General features: G+C 33.9%; 1 protein-coding gene across 1 annotated transcript; it reads right to left on the bottom strand.

Annotated features, from left to right (window-relative positions):
• Nucleotides 1-12,476: 12,476 nt before the first annotated feature.
• Nucleotides 12,477-14,796, bottom strand: LOC103495813 (transcription factor bHLH100-like). Its single transcript, XM_008457481.3, has 3 exons — nucleotides 14,404-14,796; nucleotides 13,621-13,983; nucleotides 12,477-12,711 (listed from the first exon to the last, which is right to left on the bottom strand). Exons 1-3 carry the CDS (start codon nucleotides 14,722-14,724, stop codon nucleotides 12,646-12,648), a joined length of 750 nt encoding a protein of 249 aa, XP_008455703.2. The 5' UTR covers nucleotides 14,725-14,796; the 3' UTR covers nucleotides 12,477-12,645.
• Nucleotides 14,797-16,174: the final 1,378 nt, after the last annotated feature.

Genomic DNA, 16,174 nt, shown 5'->3' with positions numbered 1-16,174 from the left:
GTAAGTTGAATTAACTAGATTTTTTTATCCTAAATTAACTGCAAATTGAGTTATTTTCTTAGCATTTTACCTTTAATATCTAGGATCTTTCTTGGGAAGCTTGACCTAGCTATCAGGATTTTAATTCTTTGGATTAAGCTAATCTCCAGGTAAGAGATTCTACTACTAGACTTTCAACTGAAATTAAAAAATCGCATGTATGTACGGCTATGCATGAACAGTAGCTAAATTGCATAACACAATGTTATTTATGATGATCGACATTGTAATGATGATTGATGCTGATGACTGATGTTATGTTATGACTATTAGTATGTTGATGAGGACGACTCTGTTATGTTTATGATTAAGATATTTGGATAAGTATGTTATGATTGTTATGTTATGTCATGTTTATGATAATGTTATGACACGTTATATACTATGGATAGGGTGTACTGTTAGCTTCATCTATTAGAGTCGTACCTACATGGTTGTCCCTCGGGATCACCACCTTTTATGACTGTGTAGTTCGACGGGATCACCAGTCCATTATGACATTGACATGATTATGAGTAATTCGACAGTGTTACTCACAGCCCGATCGTCTTAGTGGTCCTTCAGGTACACTAAAGACCAGTTTGTTCTAGGTGTTCCTTTAGGTTCACCAAGGGTCAGTTATGTTCCTACGGGACTATAGATTGTACGTGTTCAGGATAGTGCCAGTTCAGGGGTACTACCTTTACAGGACTGTAATAGGAAGTTAACATAAACCTAGTGGGACTAGTAGTAGTCCCTTACTGAGTATATTTTTATACTCACTCTTTTTTGTTTAATTTTACAGGTAGAGCAGAGGTAAGAGTAGAGGGAAGCTGGCGAATGACAAGAAGTGACCGTAACGAGCCATAGGGATTATTGTTGCTTCATTGTTTTATTTATTTTATTTAAAACTAGATAGGGCCCGAGTTAGGATTTTGTTTAATTTTATCTTTAAAACATTTGCTTATGATTTTAATAAGTATTTGAGGTTTTGTTTTATTTTTATTTTTTATTTAAGAAATTTTATTCTCTTTTTAATTAGTAATGACCTCAACTTAGTATAAGGAGTTGGGTCGTTACACAGCGGACTGGAAATGTATGCCTTACACAAAGTTAATGGCCTACTGAACCGAACAACGTATGGAAAAATGGGCTTCTCCGCGGCAAGAGCTGTGGACATGGGAATCCTACTATTGGAGTGAACGTACCTCTCCAACTTTAAGAGTCTAGACTGCACACGATTCCTAGGAGTCGAAGAGGGTTGAGTAGTTTCTACTGCATAAAACAACAAATTCATATGAGAAACAAGTTAAAATAATAATGAGTTAACGTACCGAGAGACTCACCCAAATTGTTGCCCACCGAAGATGACCCTTCTGCAATGCTTAGATCCTCGCCAAACTCGAGGAACGTCTGATCTGTCTTCTCAAAATTGCTCGAGAATGATGACATAGTACCAGTGGACATAAAGAAACAAAAATTCATTAAGAAAATACAAATACCTACTCAGATTGGAAATATAAACTAATTAAATATGTGGGTGCGTCCGTCACTATCATTCGTGATCGTTGATCCGTTTAATGTGACAATTGTTCATTCTTATCGTCTATGAATTCGTCAGCGACATGATGTATAACCAATCTTTTAACGATTGTAGGATCAACTTCAAGCCTACACAAAGTGTTCTCCTCAATGTGCATCCACTCGATAGCCGACGATGATTTCGAGTACATTCAGTTGCTCATTTTCAATATCGTCCACTTTGGGCACGTCTCATATATGCTTATTCTGGACCACTTCGACAACTTTTCAATTACTACCATTTTTTGGGTCATCTAGGTAAAATACTTGATGTACCTGCGTCATAAGAATGATTGGTTCCTCGACGAACCAAAAATGGGACGTGTTGATTGCTTTATACCCTAATTGCACATGTGTCCTTTGGCTTTTGTTGCTGTCGATGTCATACCACCAACGCTTAAATAGTCAAACACCTCTTCTCATCGAATGTTGAACATGCAACGCTTCATCTAGAACATCATAGAAATTGTTGTCACCACTTCCATTAGCATTGCTTTCACTAATTACCATCACTCCACTGTTTTGTATAGCGCGTCGGGAATCACATTCAGCCATGTGAAATCTCATGCCATCGACAATGCATCCATTATAACATTGAACGTCAAGTGATGGTCCTATCGCAAGTGAGAAGAAATCGTGAGATAAATTTTCCGTTTCACGCAATTTTATAACCTGAAATTCATGTGACAATGATTATATACATTCACGTTCAAATAGGTTAGTGTGTAAATATAAGTTATCAAATGCATGCACACTCTATATCTAATTTCGGAACCATTCCGGAAATACGCATTCATGTCTTTTGTACAAATTAGTAGCGTTTTGAGTCTGCCAACATATTAACCTTAAATGTTTCCTGACGGCGATGATTATGAGTTTAATTTGTGTAATAACAATATATAACAAAAACTCGACAACTATACCTAAAAAATACGAAGGTAAGAAATGCTTACTTGCGATACTCTAATAGTTCGTCTACATTGTTGAGGATGTACCAATGAAAGAGGCGTTTCTCTTCCTTTGATAGAGTTCGGAACTTGACGCACCTAAAGGTCGTACTTTCTGCTTGAAAATTCCAAACTCACCAATCAGTTCGTCATCGAAAATGGCATCATCATTTCACCTATATCTAGTGAATTATGTCTCAATACCACTTAGGTAACGCGAACAAAAAGTGTCTGATTCATTCATCACATGTGCTTCTACAATAGAGCCCTCAGGACATGCTTTGTTCCAAACATACTATTTGAAAGTGCACATACTTCTTTCAATGGGATACATCAAACTGTAAGAAACTTGACTAGTAACCTTGATTTCATATGGTAAGTGAACGACAAGATGTACCATAACGCTGAAGAAGGACAGGTGGAACTATTCTTTCCAACTTGCAAAGTAAAATATGATTAGAGTGTTTGCTTGCAATTTGTCCAAATCACTTACTTTTATCATTCCGGTGCACAAGTCACGAAAAAAATACATAGTTTGATAATAGCGGTGTATTCGTTTTTCGGTAAAAATGCTCCAATACCAATAGATAGTAGTCCATGTAGTAAAACATGACAGTCGTGCGTTTTGAGACCAGATAATTTCCTCTCCCTTTCATTCACACATTGTGAAATATTATAAACAAATCCATTAGAAAACTTAACTAATTTCAAGAACTTATAAAACTCAGCTCACTCGCTACTAGTCAACGTGTAGCCCACGTGTGGCTTGACCAATCGATTACCAACTTCTATAAGGTGTAAATCCTATCTTATCTTCAAATTTTGTAGGTCCAACCGAACATTCGTGGTATCCTTGGTTTTTCTTTCGATATTCAATAAGGTACCAACCAAGTTGTCACAAACATTCTTCTCAATATGCATTACATATAGTTTGTAACATAATAGTAGTCTCGACCAGTAAGGAAGTTTGAAAAAAAAATACTTCTCTTTGTCCAATTACGAGCTCTCTTTCTTTTCTTATCTTTTACTAAAGGATGTTTACTCATAATAGGAAACTCCAATTGATCTAGTTATTTCAATATTTCATGCTCATTCATTATCACTGGAGGAGTCCTACACTTTACCTTTCCATCGTGTAGCTTACTTTTACGTCACACGTGGTTCTCTAGAAGATAGAGTCGATGTTTCATGAAGAAAGATATTCTACCTCGTATCCTGAACCACGATCTATTTCCCTTACATATGAGACATGTATGATACCCCTTCATACTTCACCCTAATAGGTCACGATATGTCGAAAAGTCATTAATTGTCCACAACCTGACCAGTAAGAGAATCATATGTACGCACCCCAAAATTTCATAACTCTTTCAGTTCCTCAATCAATGGTTGGAGATAAACATCGATTTTTCTACCAGGAGATCTAGGACCGGGTATGAGTAATGACATGAAGAAATTTAACTATTTCATGCATTTTCAAGATGGCAAATTGTAAGGAATTAACACAACAGATCACATACTATATGAGGTACTCATATGATCAAATGGATTAAACCTATCTAAAGCTAACCCAAATGGACGTTCCGTGAATCAGAAGCAAAATAAGGAAATTCATAATCAAAGTGCTTTCATCCCTCAACATCAGCTGTTTCAACATGTTTATCCCTGTGTCATCTCACGTCAGCGGACCCTTCTTGTGAGACAAATAAGTGCTATAATCTCGGTACCAACGAAAAATGGTGCAATATCTTATGTAGAATTTTTTTCCTCTATTAGTTTTAACTTTGTACGGATCCTCGACACATGTAGGACAATGTTGCAAATGGTCAAATTCCTTCTAGTACAATACACAGTCGTACATGCACACATGAATAGTCTCGTATCTCAAGTCCAAGTCACGCGATTTTCATTTAGCTTCCTAAAATGAACTAGGGATGATACTACTATACATTGTAAACGTTACTCTTAACAGTTCTAACAACATGTCGAAAGACTTGTTACTCCAACCGTTAAAAACCTTGATGTGCATCAATTTAACCAAAAAATTCAAGGAGGAAAATATTGAACAATCAAGGTACAACTTTATTACATGCTTCATTCAATAAGTCTTAAAATATGTTTGTTGTATCTTGTTCTATATCTATCCCAATATTGCACGACATTTCATTCTCCAAACAATCTTCTTCTGTTTCCTCTTCCGATTCAATTGGAGCTTGTACATCATTCAACATACCAAACATATCATCTTCAGAAGTGGCTACTACTAGTTCCTTCATCAAAAGGGTTACTGCTAGTTCCTTCATCAAAGTTTTCTGTACCTTTATTCAAGTTAACTAGCTCTCTATGATACACCCATTCTGTGTAGTAGGGGGATATTCCAAAAGTAGGTAGATGTCGTTCCACACCCTCTAATGAGTTCCAATTTGAGTTCATACATCTCTTGCATGGACACTTTTTTCGTTCGTAATCATGATGTGAAACTTGGCAACCTCTAAAAATTGGGTCACTCCCTCTCTATACTCAACGAAAAATTTATTCCTAAGTTTCATCTAACCCTTGTCCGTCATTAAAGCCCTTAAAACATAAATAGGTTAATGTAGAAGTATATTCCTGCTCTCACACCCTAAACCTACTCCCTTGAATAAGAAATAATAATCTATTAAACTTTTCACTAAAGCTAAGTTTAAACTATAAAGGCTACCATAACTGCAGGATAGTAATCACAAGCTAATTAACCACAAACAACTTCAATCCTTGCAACCTACCTACCCCTTCCAACAATGCTACTTTACAATCTACCTACCACATCTTTAAACCCTCATAAATACTAACAAATTCAAAACTAAGTTGGCACAAAAAAGGCTACCATAACTTCAGGATAGCCATAATAAATCAACAACAAATGATTTCAAAACTACTAAAAAACAAACAACTAAATTTGAATTAAAGGCTACTATAACTGCAGGAAAGACAAAATAAATCTCAACCACAAATTACAAAATTTTTAAAACAATAATAGTCTTCACCCCTATAAAGTTTTAAATACGACCTTCTATCCCTCAAATTTTCAATTTCACCCTCTTCAAATTTTCGACCCTAACCCCCTCAAATTTTCAATTCAAGCCCCCTCATCCCTTTCCTACACCTAATTAAACCCCCCACCCCCTTCAAAATTTCAATTTAATCTCCCCCTCCCCCTTTCAAAATTTCAATTCAATTTCCTCCTTCCCCCTTCAAAATTTCAATTCAAACCCCCTCTAATTTTCAACCCACCCCCCTTCAAATATTCAATTAAACCTCCTTCCCCTCAACCTTACAATTTAAACTTCAAATTTTCAATGCCTCAACTTCAATTTTTCAAATAAACTCCCCTTCAAGTTGAAATTTTCAACCCACACCATTAAAAATTTCAACTTGAAAACCAAAATATATTAAGAAACAATATCCTCAAACTCGTTAACAATCAAAATCTTAAAACTATTTCACAATCAAAATCCTAAAACTAATTTTAAAAAACAAAAAACTAAACTAAACTAACCCTAACCTAAACTAACATTTAAGGGTTTATACTTATCGGGATAGGGATGAGCGACAACAGAGGCAAGACGGTTGGGGCATAGTGATGAAGGGCACGACGGCGACAAGTCACTTCTCTTCCTCTTCTCCTTTTTTTTGTTTTTTATTGTTCCTCTCTTTCTCTCCGTTTCAGTTATGTGAATTACAGAATTGAAACATGTTTTTATAGGGGAACTCCCGACGCACCATGAAATCGTTGGAAAATCTTCCTGTTCCTGAAGCCATTAGTGATTCATCAAGAATACTGACGAATTACTAATAACGTCGAGAAACCCTAAATCCATATTGATGCCCCATGCATAGGGCGCGAGAATAGTGATCTGACGTAATTAATTTTCTCCATTATCGATGCCCCATGCATGACGTCGAGAATAAGGATGCCCATTTTCGACGCCATGCAGAGGTTTTCGTGAGAAGAGTTATATATTATTTAATTACTAACCATTTTTGACTCATTACATCAAGACATCAACAATGGTTCTGATGGAAAAAAACACTAGAGGCATGCTGCAGTGGAAGAAATAGATCATGTTTTACTCTATATGCATCTTAACAATTTAGAAGTTAACAACTACATGCTATGCGATGGTCCTAAGCGAGGAGCCTAAAAGGTAAACGAAGAACTTACCTTTTATAGTTCTGAGCTTCCTCTTTGAATTTTTTTCCTTCTCAGCCTGAATATCACGAACAAGGACAACCACCAAGCTGACCTACTATGCTCAGGACTAAGAACGAAGTTGTGGGACTTGATTTTTGTGAAGTATAATATAGAGAGAGATGGAGAGCGTATCATTTAGGTGATGTTTTTCAGAGAAAATCTCATTCTTTTCTCATTCGGTAATGAGAAGTTTTATATGAAATATACATGCAATTTGCATGTAAATTATTTCATATATAATCAACACCTAATCAAATCATTAACTCTTTAATGAAATTAGTAGCTTCAAATTCATAATAATCTGCCACATTTCCCACTAACATTTACTAATTAAGAAATTAGTCAAAGGGGTATTATGGTCATTTGACCAATTTTAGTCAAAGTTAAACTTTGACTTTCCTTAGTCAAAAGTCAACTTTTTGACTTTTTACTAATTTTTTCGTCTTGACTAATTCTAACCTCCCGAGTATGAATCCACATTCATATTTCTAAAATTCAAATCATATTTGAATATAAACCCGATCAAAGTTTTGTCTCTCAAAGTTAAAAGTCAACAAGTTGACTTTCACAACTTTGACCATTTCAAAACTTTTTAAGCTTTTAAATATGAATCTATATTCATATTTATTTAAATCATATTTAAACAAAAATTTTAAAGTTTATTTCTACCGACTTATATCTTATATATTTGTCGGTTTCTCTCTCTTACCTTTATTCGAACAATTTGAATTATTTTAACATACTTGTTCTTAGTTGAATCCATATGAGCTAGTAGGGGAACCTAATGGACCTATAGATCATGGGTTCCAACGATTCGAGATTAACTGGCTAAACTCTTTTAAACCAAGGTTAATCAACATTCGTTAACTAAAGAGTCATTCCACTAAAGACTTTTAGCTGCACTCCCCTCACTATAGATATATTTCTGTCCACCTGATATAACCATGATGAGTAAGTTGATCCTTCACAGGTTGTTTGTAATCTTGGCTGGGTCAAAATACTGTTTTCCCCCAAGATTACATCTTGCTCCTTAAGACCCACTGATCCACTATTGAACAATTGGTTTAAGGTCCAACTTATAAGTCAAAATCCTTCTTGGGCCAATGAGAAGGTAGGGCCCCTTGTTCAAGACTTGGATTCAGTCCTTAAGGGAACAACCTATTTACTATCCCACAAGTGGGTGGGAGCAAATTCCATCTTGCACCCTATGTCCCTAGCTATCCACTTGGTCTTACCTCTGAAATGGGAGGCTTATTGAGCCAGCGATGTTGAGCTGTCCTCACCTATGAAGATCTAAGGATACTACCGAATGAACAGAAGTTCATAGTTAGCTCAAGATTAAGATCAAGTTACCTAGGTCATCATAATTGAAATAGTCAGTTTATAGTTTACGGTGTTATAACTAAAAGTGACTACTTCGTGGTTCCAGTCTTATGCAAACCATTTACATAGGACGCCCCCACTCCCATGTCTCTACATGAACGATTCAGGATTACATCGTTTGTACTAACTACGGAGTGGGCCGCACCCATTGTGTTTATCCTGAACAAGGCGTCCAACCTTATTCATACACTATAGACTATTTAGGCTATTAACTTGAACTTAATCCATGTTTATGTCTCAACATAAAGTTTAAGTGTATTTGAATAACTCATTAAAATAGCCTCGGGACCTTAATTTATTGGTTTTAAGATTATAGCATTAAATAACAAATTTTATTGAATCAAATAACAAAGTACAAGTTTTAGGACACAAATTCCAACAGGTTCTTTATTCCCGATGATACATTCACAGTGTCAAAAAATGTAAATAATTAAATATTGTATTTGTCTTTCCCCGAAGTGGACAAAACGGTGTTAGGAAAAGGCGTCTGTCCTGATATTTTTTCTTCCGACGCCTTTTTGTGTGTCGGGAAAGCCCTGATTTCTTATAGAGTAACCCTACTATAATTGAAACTAAACTTAACATGAAACATACAACCATAACTGTAACTGTAACAACCTTTATATAAACATGGAGTGCAGCCCAAATTGAAAACGACAAGTCTATCAAGTCTGAAGTAGACATATAAAAAACAACCTACACATTAAAGTTCATACAATTCAAAAACTAATACTGTACAACCCACAACTAATACTAGTGTTACAAAACTCATGAACAAACAAAATGTACAACCAGAGTCAAGGCATACTAGTTAAACACTCAAAATACAGTAGCAGATAGGCGGATGTAGTCAAGTGTCAGGTCCTTGTTCTCTGCTTGAAAAATAAAAAATACTTTGGAAAGGGTAAGCTAAAAAGTCCAGTGAGTGACTAACTATTAACATTCTTTTTATAGAACATTAAAACAAACTTTAGCAAATTTTGACAAAGCATTAAAATTTTTTTTGAAATCTTCTTTTTCCCCTTTATACCCTGAAACTAATCCTTGAGAAAGGCAGAGTTAAATCAATACCATAACCCTAATTCTCGATCCTAATAGCAAAATGCGATCAACGCTATTAGTCCATCCTCTGAGACCATCCCCTCAATAATCTTTTGTGCACAATATCCTCCCCCCACAAAGTTATAATAAATATATATCTTAGGTATAGAATAAAACATGTTGAGTAACCATAATCTTTAAAACAATATTTCAATTTCAACAAGTGTTAAATAACTCTTTGCATAAGCAAAATCTCTATATCTTTGTAACACAAGCTTTGCTAAAATATTCTCAACTCAAGTATTTTAGAAACTAGGATAAATATGCTTTCTTTTTAAATCTTATCAATATGCTTTATACTTTTCAACATTTTCTAAACTTTTATCCTCATGCTTTGGAAATCAATAATATAAGTAAAATATAACTCAAATACCTTTACTCAAAGCATGCTAAATAAACTTTAGCAAAACAAGTTTAGAAATTAAGTTTGAAACTCATTTTGTCACTCACAGGTGGTACCTAACTCTTCGGCCTATAAATTTGCCTAATTTCCTCTTGTCCTGAAATTAAAGAATTCAAGTCCAACTGAATTTTCTATATCAGAAAACATCAAAACTTAGCTCAAAAATCTTAAAAACACCAAAACAACCTAAAAAAGGTGTCATGACATGGTTGGACTTTGGGCATGGGGGAAGGCAGCATACATACGCACATGCCCTTAAGGTGCCTGGCTTCATGTTTGAAGACGCACGAGCGTGTTAGGTATGTTGCGCGCCTCATGGACGTGTGACACAAGTTGTGCCCCACCCTATGTGCATGCATCCAAGCAGCTGTGCACATGGCTTAGGCATGCGCCCTACACCACCTGGGTGTGCATTGGCCATGCCCTGTGTGTGCTACTAAACCCAAAAAACCTTTTAACTTTCAAAACACATGCACAAGATAAGACATATTTCTTGATGCTCGACGAACCTTCACTCCTTACTCACAAACTAAAAAATTTCAGAAAACTTCTTTCAACTCCCAGAGATTATAACTTATAATCTAGCCATCAAAATGAAAAAGTTCATTCTTCAAACGTGCTAGAATTGTCCCCCTTGGCGGCTAGATCACATGACCCCCTTGCACGGCTAACAATGTCTAAAACTCTTAGGACGTGACTAAAAGCCCAACTTGCCACACTTAGCCAAAAACCTCTCTTAACTTCTTTTCTTTGCCTCACTTGGCCACCAACCCCATAAAAGCTTCAACAGTTAGGCTCTTTTCTTCAACTCTTCTCTTCCTTCCCAAGCAACCTAAACACACAACAAATAACAACTTCGACTAAACTTTGGTTTTCTTCTACCTTAGAAATTCTTAAGTAAAATTATGTTTTGGGTTTACAACTTACCTCCCCCTTAAGAAGTTTTGTCCTCGAAATTTAGAAAGCCTAATTGAATAGAGTGAGGTATTTGCTTCTCAACTACTCTTTTGACTCCCAAGTTGCCTCCTCCACTTCGTGATATCTCCAAAGACCCTTCACGAGTGGAATCAACTTGTTCTTCAACACTTGCTCTTTCCTATCGAGGATTTTAATCGATGCCTCTTCATAACTCAAATCCTCCATCATGTACTTCATCAACATAGATACATGGAACACATCATGTATCTTAGCAAGTTCTTGTAAGCTCTCATTCCATTCTTTTTTTATTTATACAAATATTTTATCAGTTGTGACAAACAAGTCTAAATCCAATTTTAAATTTTATAAAGGTTAAGTCTTTGTGATGGAAAAATTTTAGATTTTATTTATTTTGGGTAATGACAAAGCAATTTTAATAAGTGTTGATAAATTATGAAAATTGCAAGTTGATGTTTAGTTTTAAACTGGGGGCATTATGGTCATTTCTCCTCATTCTTCTTCTTCTTCTTCTTATTAGTATTATTTAAAAAAAGAAAAGAAATCTAGAGTTTTCTTCTTCCCCTCTTCCTTCATGCATGCAACCCCTTCCCCTTCATCTTTCAATCTCTGCCTCTTTTATCTTCATTCCCGTGGAGAGACTCACATAGAATGTCTAGGTGGTCACATCCCCGCTTGGTCGCATAAAGTGACATTTTGGGTAGAGCATGATAGAGAAAGTATCAAAGAAGATGGGTGGAAATGGAAGGACATGAGCAGATAGAGGGAGATGGTAAACCAAGGGAACGTTAAAAGGAGGAAGATAGATCGGTGACAAGCGAAATGAAGGAGATGGACAAATTTCGTTGGGAGGAAATTTTTCAAATCTAGAAGAATGTTTTAAAGGTTATCTTTTGAGTCATATGATGGTTGTTGGGAGATCAAGGTAATTTTCGATGAGTTAATTAATTAATTGTGATGGTGTCGAGAGTGTGCTAATATTCAATGCCTTTTCTATGTAATTGTCGATGTCTTGGTACGTCGATGTCAAGATTTGCCCATTATTATTGACGCCGGATTACCTCATCGAGAGATAATTTTTCTCCTAGCTACCTCTCTCTCGACGATGCTTTTATACGTTAATGCATTGATCTATTGGTGAACAATGATAAAAATGAAAGTATTATGTTACTTTGAACTACTTTCATAATTAAAATAAAAAAGTTTTTAAAATAAATTTTCTTATACAAACTACACATTTTGTTCCTTAAATATGAGTTATAGATCATCTTTACGCACAAACGTAGAGTGCAATAAAGAAAATATTGTGAGGCCAATCCTATTTTCTATGTTCATCATAGTTTTTATAGTAAAACAATTATGCAAATGAGACCTTGAATCTCTCACTTTCGAAGTGAAATGTGATCATATCAATTTTTGTTGAGTTAAATTCGCTTAGGTCGTTTTTATTCATTGGGCTTTACTTCACTTTATAATGTAATCCTATTATAATTATGTATAAATTCTATTACACCTAAAAATATCATCAATCTCTATTTATTACTCAAGTAACATCATCCTTTGGACTAACTTTAAATCATTTATCCTTTTTTCTCTAGATCCATAATTATATTCATAATAGTAATCAATATTAATAATAAGTAGCAATAATCTATATCGATATTGATATCCATAATTAAAATGTTAGCACTTATTTCCTTTTATCCTTGATTCTCTTTGGATTCGTGCCTATATGTATCACAGCACAACGAAAAAGGTATCTAAAAAAAAAAAAGAATTAAAAAAGAGAGAGGGAGAGATATTAATGGCAACAAATACAATTTAAAAAGGGAGAGAGAGATAGAGAGAGAGGGGGGGAGAGTACAATTAATAATTAGTAAAATACACATTGATATATATGGTTAATAAATTGAGTTCCTATCAAAACATGCCACCTTTGCTAATATTTCAATTTGTCTTTTCATCCATTAGTTCTTTTTAATATGATTACACTATTATTAATTAATCTTGTGGTGCATATTAATCCACTCTGTCTTCCTATGTCATGGGAACATCTCCAAGAGCATATTACTCAGCACTTTAGGCTCCATTTTGCAATTGCTTCCCATCTGTGTTTATCATTCAAAATTAACAACATAATTAAGTTTCATATATCAATCTTTATAGATTTAACCTTGGTTTTAAACAATAATAATTAACCAAGAAAAATTGATGAGGATCAAGTTATATAATAGTTATTCATATATATGTTTAAATGGAACTTTTCCCAAGAAATTTGAAGCATTTACTATTTTTTAATTTATTTTGTTTAATTATATAGTTTAATAATTATTTAATTATCAACTATTGAGATGCAAATTGATGTTTAACCAATAAATTATGTTCAAAATGATGGCATGGCATTTCTTTTAGTGTAGTTTAAGATATAAACTTTAAGAAATGGTTTGTCTTTTTAGTCATATATTTTACTAAAGAGATTGAAAAGCTAAATGCTCAAATTGGTTTTTATTATACCACTAGGGATAATAATGAAAATATGATTAGGTAATTTAAATATTAATGTACTTACTTATACCGTCAATTCTAAACATGACGCATTAAGCTTAATTGTTTATTTCCCCTTATATATTCAGCCCTTTTTTCCACCCAAACCCATTATCATTTCTTCCTCCAATCATAATTTGACTATTACTCGCAATAAAAGAATGTCTAGGAATAAAATTGATAACAAGAAAAAATTAGTAGTTTTTTAACAAAGGATCAAAAGAACCCTTTCTCAAACGTCATTCATCACTTAAAAATGTAAAAATAAATGGATTAGTAAATAAACGTAATTGAAATTTAAACAAGGGACACTTTGTATATAAAAATAGTCCAATAATAATATTGAAACTATTCATGTAAAATTCATCCCATTCTTTGTAACTTATTTAACTTTTTGTTTCAATATTTTACCATCCATAACAATTTACCTAAAAAAACAAAATTGAAATATAATTATAAACTATAAAAATTACCTGAAGATGCAAATTATGGAAAACCTTCCCATCAAAAGACTCAAAAGAAGAAGCATTCAACAGAAGGAGACCTTCTTCTTCCAAGCAACATAATATTTCCGACAAATAATTCCGCTGGCAGCCGTTGGTATCAGTGGATATCTGAATCGCCATTTCATGTCGACTAAGTCGACTTGCAGAAATTATCGATGAGGAGCTCGAAGCTGCGGATTTCATTTTCTTTTCTTCATCATTCTTAACTTCCTGTCCAACCATGGCTGCCATGAGCTCTTCTTTCTTCCTCATCTGCCCTTCCACTTGTTGTTGTAGCTCTGGTATGTAGCTTAATATCCTCGAGATCGTCGCCGGATTACTCAGTTTCTTCTGTGAGAAAAAAGACCACGACTCTCAACTAAATTTATCATTGATGGACGAACGTTTTCGACTATTCACGGTGGTCAAAGGACCTCCATGGAGATTAAAAGTCTACAATGGAGTCGACAGGAGGATAATTTAACAAATTAAAGTAAATAACAATCAAGAGATTTGAATCTCCATTTCACAATCACAATGCTATTTTGGCTAGAGGAAAAAGATATTAAGGACGGTTAACTTTTATGTTTATTTATATATATTTCTCCAACTTCTAGGGTACGTAAAGTTATTCCAATTAACTTGAGTTTGACATATGTTTGATTATTTGGATCATGTATGGTTTGTCTATAAAATTAATCACATAGTTAAGGACTAAACTTAAAGTTTTGATATTACTTTAACTTTTTAAATAGAGATGGTAAACCTTACCATTTGATCTGAGGAGGGAAGGAGGGCTCGTAAAGACGAGTAAAGAGAGTTGATCTTCTTTCGACGATCGCGCTCACTAGCATTATGGCTAAGTTTCTTGGCCATCTTCGAGACGTTGGAGACAGCTTCTGGGGAGGGCGCAGCAGAGGAAGGATAGTGGTCGTGCGAAGGGTCCAACGGGGGTGGAGGGAATTGGAGGTAAAATGAATGATCTGAAGGTTCAAAGGGAGAGAAGAGAGAGTTGTGTTGGTGATGGAGAGAGATGGGATCTTCCAATTGCCATTGATGAGGGGAAAACAAAGGAGAGGAAACTGCCAACATGATAGAAATGAAAATGGATTAGGAAACTAGAGGGTTTTGGAAAATATTGGTGACTTGAAATTGTTTTGTGTGGTGCACAAAGTGAAATGGTGATCCCTCCTCAGTCTTTTATACAAATTTTTTCTCTCATTATTAAAATGCAAGTATCATATTGTTTATTTCACAACTTGGCCTACGCTACTTTTTGCAAATATATATAAATTCTCAATTGGTTTATGTACAATGTTTATATCTTACCCCAACTACTCCATTTTAATTATACTTTATTGTCATTATAACATAGGTTAATTTAAACCCTATTTAATCTCATTTGTTCTAAATGACCAGCTTTAGGGTCTTGCTATATCTATTTTATTTACTATTTTAACTTTGAGGTTTAGAGAGTATACTATACAAATTCTACGATCTTTAGAGAGGTATATTTGTATTTTAAATTTTAATTTTAATAAAATTGTCCTATCCTTCTAAGTATGACATAGCTAACACGATAAACCACATAAATTTTATATCGTTTTTTTTTTCTATTTTATTACCTTTTGTGAGTTCTTTATTTGTCGATTTCATAATACTTATCTAAATAATTTATTTATTTAAGTCACTACAATTTATTTTTTTTTAAAAATTATTTTAAAACAATGTAGTAATGATAAAATTATTTATTTCTTTTCAAATTTAAATATATTATTGAAGTCTTTTAAAAGTTTTATAAGATAAATTTTTTAAACAAGAAATAAAATTTAAAGATATTTACTATAATTCAACCTTAATTATTCTATTATTACTTACTATGTTATGATATATGAATTCGTTTTAAGTTAAATTTGATAGTGGCCTACCATAGCCGACATCTATGAAAAGACATGCTTTTATTGTGTTTTTTTTATTAAATAACTTTTTGAAAAAAGAAAGAAAAAAAAACACTATATAGAAAATCTTCTACTATCTAATAAAGCTCGAGAAAATATAAATTTATCATAGTTAATATGATAAAACAAGTAAATCGCCGAACAACAATAAATCAAAAGATCCTTCAATTAATCAACAGAGGATACGCCTATTGGATCGGATAAAAAAGTTAACGAAATAAACATATAGGATTGATAACCCAGTTCAATGACACAACATCTATGTATGAGGGTTCTTGACCCAAAGCTAATGCTTTTATATATTAATTTGATTTAGATCATAACAACTGTATTATGATCTTTAGACAAAGATTACACAATCATTTTAACACTCTACACTGTAAGTGATGCTAAATTAAACTAGATCACTTAGAACAAATCAAATAAGTTATACTTTTGGGAAATTTTCATGAAGGCAACAAAACATCAAACTATTTATGGCCCGTGTAACAAAACATATAAAATTGGCAATTTTTTAAATATTCTAGGTTTGCCCTTCCGTCTTTCTTCTTCTCCTTACTACGATTTCTTTTCTCGTCTTCCTC

This window comes from Cucumis melo, chromosome 8, assembly GCF_025177605.1.
Source record: "Cucumis melo cultivar AY chromosome 8, USDA_Cmelo_AY_1.0, whole genome shotgun sequence".
Classification (NCBI taxonomy): domain Eukaryota; kingdom Viridiplantae; phylum Streptophyta; class Magnoliopsida; order Cucurbitales; family Cucurbitaceae; genus Cucumis; species Cucumis melo.
This window is presented reverse-complemented; position numbering and strand designations above follow the sequence as displayed.